The 6,270-nt window shown below is 56.0% G+C and overlaps 1 protein-coding gene across 2 annotated transcripts in view; it reads left to right on the forward strand.

Moving 5' to 3' along the window:
• The window catches only part of VPS13D (vacuolar protein sorting 13 homolog D (S. cerevisiae)), a 184,381-nt gene extending 183,612 nt beyond the window's left edge, over positions 1–769 (forward strand). For both annotated transcript variants that reach the window (XM_004678519.2, XM_004678520.2), the window contains one exon: positions 181–769. In XM_004678519.2, coding sequence (XP_004678576.1) covers positions 181–312 — 132 coding nt within the window. In that variant the 3' untranslated portion in view covers positions 313–769. The remainder of the gene's footprint in view (positions 1–180) is intronic.
• Positions 770–6,270: the final 5,501 nt, after the last annotated feature.

A 6,270-nucleotide genomic window follows, 5' to 3' on the forward strand; every position in this document is an offset into this window, starting at 1 on the left:
CCCCCCGCCCCAACCTTGAGTCACATTAACTAGGGGCGGGGGCCCAGGATCTGCACTCTGGCCTGTGTCCCTGCAGTTCTGGTCGGAGGCTGCTTCCCGGGCTTTGGAATCGACCTTGTCCTTTGAATCTGTTTGAGTCCCCGCGCCGAAGGCCGGTTCCTCATTCTCGTCTGTCCTCAGGTTCACGTGAAATCAGAGGTCCTCGCTGTCAAGTTGTCCCAAGAAATAAACTATGCAAAGAGCCTTTATTATGAACAGCAGCTTATGCTGCGGCTCAGTGAGCATCAAGAGCACTTGGAGCTGGACTCCTGAGAGACCCCGCTGCTGCAGGGACACTGCCGGGGCCCTTCGCGGCCGGTGGCCCGCGGCCGGGCTCAGCGAGTGAGGCCGAGCGCGCGGCAGGAGGGCTGGAGGCGCGTCAGCGACAGGGGAAGGGAAGACGGGGGTGTCGCCGTGGAGGACATTAATTTGGGGGCAGGGGTTGCTTTAGGTTATGGGGATGGAATTTTTAAAAGGTATTGGTTGAATAACGTAAAAAATGAAAATTGTACTGCGATGAATCTAATTTTTAGATCGCCCTGTATTTTGTTAACATGTATATATGTACAACTGTGTGTCTGTAAATACGTACGAGTGTTGCTGAACAGGGTCTGTGCTGTGTGTAAAGGTTTGTTAACTGTAAAGTAATATAAATTATATCGGACCTTCTATTGCACTAATTCTACACGTGGAATTCAGGGGACTCGTTATAAAGGCCTTTTTAAACATCGGAGGATGTCGTGTGTATTCTGGAAACGAGCGTTCGAGTATTCGCAGCAGGCGGGCGCAGTGTGGCCGGTGTCCACCGTCGGCCCGGCCCGGGCCGCCCAGCCAGCGGCTGCCAGACGCCCCTCAGCTTGGCTTCCCAGCCCGTTTTTAAAGATCGTTCTTAGATGACTACAAATGAATTTTTACCTCGTGGCTCTCCCCAACTAGCCTTGCCAAAGTTGGAGGTCAAATTCTGCTGTTACCCCACCCGCTCCCCTCCACTGTGTATCTTTCTGTTTGAAGGGCTGCAAGGGGTTGTTGGTTTAGAAGGAGAAACTCCCATGGAACCATTTGTTTGACCAAATCAAAATTTCACAGATTTAGGAGAACGCACGGGAAGAGCGTCCTCCCTCCTGGCTGGCAGCACAGGGGACGGGCTCGGGCTCTTCCTTTAAAGGCACGGGCAGCCCCGGCTCCACGCCCAGGCACCGTCCTAGAAAACACAGAATTCTCTTCTAAGTTGTTGATGGAACCAAGATTTGGCCAAACATCTCTTGTCGTTGGTGGCGGGGCGTGCCCCGTCCTCCCCAGCTTGCGCTTGGGGTTCCTTCTCCCTGAGGAAGAAAGGAATGGGGGGCAGGAGGGGCTCGCTCTGGAAAGGAGGAGCAGCCTCGTGATTCAGATTGTTTATTTGAATGACGCCAGTGGGTTTCTAGAGCCTTGTCGCGTGAAGCCCAGACCCACGGTGGCTCAGTGGGTCGGGGGTGTCGGAGGTTTTGGTGTTAAGGTTCATGACCCGAACCTTCCAGGCCGCAGTGCAGCTGTCCGTCGGGCCTGTCGGGCCGCCTCCCGCCCGCCCCCGCCCCCACGTGTTCTGCACAGGCCCAGGAGCGGAAGGGAGCTTTAGCAGCAGTGCTGAGGTGCTTCAGCTAAAGTCTCCGGGGGTTGTCCGAACCCTTCCACTGCTGGTCGCCACTGAGCTCTGCCAGACTGGGTTATGGCTTTCAGGGTGGGTGATCGGGTTTCGCGGGGTGCGGCCCTGACGGTCCCTCCCTCATGCCCAGGCGACTGATGGCCGGGTGTCTCATCCTGTGGGCCCTGGTGTAATCCTCGCCCCTCCACACCTGCCCCCCCCACCCCCAAGATTGACTTGTGGTTTTTGTCTCCAGGAACACACCCCCTGAAATCTTGGGGCCTTAAAAACCAGGCTCTCAGAGGGGCCCGTTGTCTGCATCAGTGAGCTTTCCGTCACCTTCTGTAATGAAGGCCCTTGAGGTTCTGTATTTGGGAGCCCGGGGCTACAGCTTCTGGGGTGCTGAGCTCTGCCTGCTGCAGGCTGGCCTGAGGAGGGATCGAGCCCCGCCATGCGTACCTCCTCTGCTCCTCCACAGCCGCACTCCGACCTTACCCCTCAGGGCCAGAAGCCAGGGGCCACAGTGCTGTCCAGCAACCAAGGGGTGGGGCTGGGGCGAGCGTCCCAGCCGCCTGTGCCCTGGCAGCTGGTCCAGGCACGGGGAGGGGCTCCAGGGACTTTGCACGCAGCTTCCTGATTTGCCAGGAGAAAGATCCAAAGCTGTGGAGCAAGCGGGCCCTGCTCTCAGCAGCTTCAATGCCCCATTTCTTCTCAGTTGGTGGCTAGCCAAGGATGTCTGAGACTTTGTTATGATAATTTCTCCCAATTTTGATGCTGCCTCAAGTACACAGTCCTTCCTCTCTGAGGAAAGCAAATAAATTGAATAAAGAGAAATTGGATAAGGAGAAATCGCAGGCCGCCCTGACCCAGCAGTTGGCTGCCAGCGTCACCACCTACGTAGTGGGTTTGCCCACCAGGAGGCAGCCAGACCCCCCCCCCAGGGGCCCCCCACAACCCGGCCCAGCCCTGCTCCTCAGGGCTCACCGCTGTTCACAGGCTCCGGGCCGCTTTGTTTTTAAGCGTCTTCTGTGCCTCAAAATACTACAGTAGCTGCTTGAGACAACTCTGAGAGTGGAATCCCTGGTTCGCTGTGTCAGCACTGTTACTGTCACCCACCTGTAAAGACTCTCCAGTCTGTTTCTCACACCAGAGTCGTTATTTTTCTTCCTGTGGAATAAAAGGCCTTGTTGGCTCCAGACAGTGCTCTCTTCTGGTTTCTTGGTTGTCCCGTAGCTGCGAGAACCATCGCCAGTGGCACACACCTCCTGCACCGCACCCCCCACAGCCGGCCGCCTTTCCCTCGCTCGTAGTGGGCCGGCCAGGTCAGGCCAGGCGAGCCCGGGGCTGCCATGGGTGGCACTTGATGCCCCTGCTCTTCGCCTCACCGGTCGCCGGGCCAGCTCCGGCCCAGGCCTGCCAGGGTGGCTTGTCACTCAGCGACAAGGGAAGACTGCCGGAGGGCGCCGAGGGCACTCCCTTTACAAGGGTTAACTGCCAGTGCCACCCCACCTCCTGGAGCCCGGGACAAGCCAAAGGGGCAAGTGGCCCCAGCAGAGGAGGCCCCAGATCTGAGCCCCGGGACCCAGAGTTCAGGGATCAGGCAGGTGGAGAGGAACAATAAATAATGGGCCGGACCCTCCAGACACGGGGGTGAGGAGCTGGAGCTGGGGTCCCAGAAAAGGGGGGGAGGAGGTTCTCTCTCAAATGCAGCCGGCAAGCGGGCAGGCTGAGGACCAAGACTCGGGGGTTTGCAGCACCAGGGGCAGGGAGGCCAGGCCGCTTCTGACAGTGGCTGAAAGGGTGACGGTCATTTTGGCGGAAGTGAAGGTCGAGAAAAGGCGGAAGGCGAGAGATTGCAGGGTTGGAGGGCTGGCAGCCCTGGCGCGATGGGCAGTGGCCCAAGGAGACGGCTGGGTTCAGCGAGAAGCACCAGCGTGGAAGGCAGCTGACGGAGAGGGAGACCCCCGAGAAGAGGGGCGGGGTGGTGGACAGCAGGAGATGTGCCTTTATTCTCCCAGGGAGATGAGCCGAGGGGCACAGGGCGGCAGAGCCTGGTGGGGGCCATAGGGAGGCGAAGAGAAAGCCGTGAGTGAGGTTAAAGCAAAAAAAACGGCTGGACGGGCAGCCAGGTGGGAGGGGCCGCACGGGCTGGAACAGCCAAGGGGGGCGGGGCGGCTGGCCCCCAGTAGGCCAAAATGGGGTTGAAGCGAGAAGCGTCCCCCTCTGCTTACCCACATAGCCTGGTTTAGCTCAAAAAGTGTCACACAGAAACCCCAGAGCGCGGGGGCAGGGGCCACTGTGGGGACCGTGGAAAGAAACGTCTTCCCGGGTAGGAGGCATGGGCGGGGGCCGTGTCCCTCAAAGAGAGCAGGCTCAGGCAGCGGGGCTGTCTGAAGAGACTGTCTGGCGCTCCAGGCCTGCAGAGACCCGGCACCGAAATGATGCCACTCACCTTCCCTCCCACTGCCACGCTCAGGGAGCCGGGCAGTGCTGACCGGCCTGAGGGGCAAGCAGCTCCTCACCCAAGAGGCATCTCTGAGCGGGAGGTGATTCAAGAAAGAAGAAAGGACTTGCAGAATTACACTGTGGGAACTTATAAGATGAGTTTTTTTTTTTTTTAATGTGAAAAAAATAAAAACAGGGCCCTCCATGGTGGCACGACAGGTTAAAGCGCAGACTATAAGGCTCTCACAGCCGCTGCAGGGCGAGTTCGATCCTGGGCCAGGGAGTGACCCCCAGGGCGCAGCAGACCTCTGTCTCCCCGCTGCTCCCCTCAGCAGTGGACTTCAGTACATGTGCCTTTCTGCTCCCCACTCTGTCTCTGGGGCATCCTCTCATCTTCCACACCTCTGGCCTGCACCCCATTTCTTGTGTGCATAAATCAAGAAATCTTTAAAAACGAAAACAAAAATAATAAAAGCAATGGCTCGTCTTCGCTGAGTCCCGTGAGGGCAGTTACTGCAATACGTCCCCTTTTTATTCCTCCCCCAGCGCCCCCCTCTATCCCACCTCAAAGCTGGTCACCACGCGTGTCACCGGCCTTCTCAGTCCGCCTTGGAATTGTCCACAGGCGTGTGACACACGTCTCAGTGGGTGTCGTCGGCTCTTACAAAGTAGGAATCCTGTGCCCATTTTGTAACTTACTCTCTTAAACAGTGATGCGGTCGCGGTGATGTAGGTTCTAGAATGGACTCTGCTCTCCCTGCGCCAGTGGGCATTCCTTGCAGCCTGCCCCCCAGAAAGAATGCCACGGTCAGTGTCCCCCATGCCAGCGCCAGACCCCAGCTTGCTCCTGCCCAGCGGAGCCCCCGGGGCCCATTGTGCCAAGGTGGAAGCAAGGTCACTTCTCAGACAGCCTGAGGGCGATGGCCAGCTCGCAGCTTTGCCCACCTGGGAGTGCCCCCCAGTCTGGCGTACAGCGCGAATGCTCACTTGCTCCATCCACCTGTTTTTGCAGGGAACTTGGTTGTGTTTGGGGCTTGTAGGGCCAAGTTAGGACTGGTGCAGGCTAACAGCAAACGCCTTTTAGCATCTTACTGTACAGCCATATCGCTTTCTCTAGTGTATATTCTACAATGTGTGTTGTTGGCTTTTTTTTTTTTTTAGATTTATTTATTCATGCATATAGGACTGGGGTGCAGGCCAGAGGTGCAGGGGTGAGAGGATTCCCCAGAGACAGAGTGGGCAGCAGAGCAGGCAGGTGAACTGAAATCCACTGCTGAGGGGGGGCAACAGGGAGACAGGAGAGGTCTGCTGCGCCCTGTGGGTCACTCCCTGGCCGGGGATAAAACTCAGGCAGCAGCACTGAGGCGACCCCTAGGCCACCCCGGAGGCCGTGTAATGTCATAGTTAATGTACATATTCTGTTGTAGATTTCCTGATCCCGCACCACCCTCAATCCCTATAAAAACCCCATTAGTCATGATGTGTTAATTTATTATTCTTTTGCTACATCTCCTGGCTCTGCTTGTTAATGTTTCAGGTCTTCACATCTTTAAAGTGGGAGAGGTTCATCATTTTCTTTTCTTCATAGTCTCTTCATCAGACTTTGTAATTAAAATGATGTTGTCCTCATCAGACGGAGTGGGGAGCTTTCCACCCCTTTCCCTGGACTGCGGTCCAGAAATCACAGTTTCCGGTTCCTGTTTTGAAGCTGATGGGAGCAGGCTGCTAACTCAGCTTCTAGCAGCTCACTCAGCCATCCCGTTCTGCCGTCACCCTGTGCCCTCTGCTAATGGGACACTCAAGTTTTCCATTTCTTCATAGGTCAATTTTAGTAGCACACTGGACTTTTAAAAGCATCCAGATTTCTCGGTTTTTCAGCTTGTTGCCACTGAGCTGTAGCCATTCTCTTAAGAGAGTTTCGATCTGGTTTTCTCCCCCTTCTCTTTCCTAATCTTAACTACTCTGAGCCTTTTTTTGTGACTAGATTTGTGTGGCAGGTGTTCTCCTGTGATTTGCTTCTTTTTTGCTACTTTGTTTTTCTAATGCCACCAATTTCATCTTTAATCTTTTATCCCCTTCTGAGTTGTTTTGCCTTTTTTGACTCCCTAAGGTAAGCGGTTAGGGATAAGTGTCACATGCTAAGATCCATCGTGCTTCTGATTCCA

The sequence above is a fragment of the Condylura cristata genome, unplaced genomic scaffold (assembly GCF_000260355.1).
Source record: "Condylura cristata isolate star-nosed mole 26May11 unplaced genomic scaffold, ConCri1.0 scaffold00008, whole genome shotgun sequence".
NCBI classification, from domain to species: Eukaryota; Metazoa; Chordata; class Mammalia; order Eulipotyphla; family Talpidae; genus Condylura; species Condylura cristata.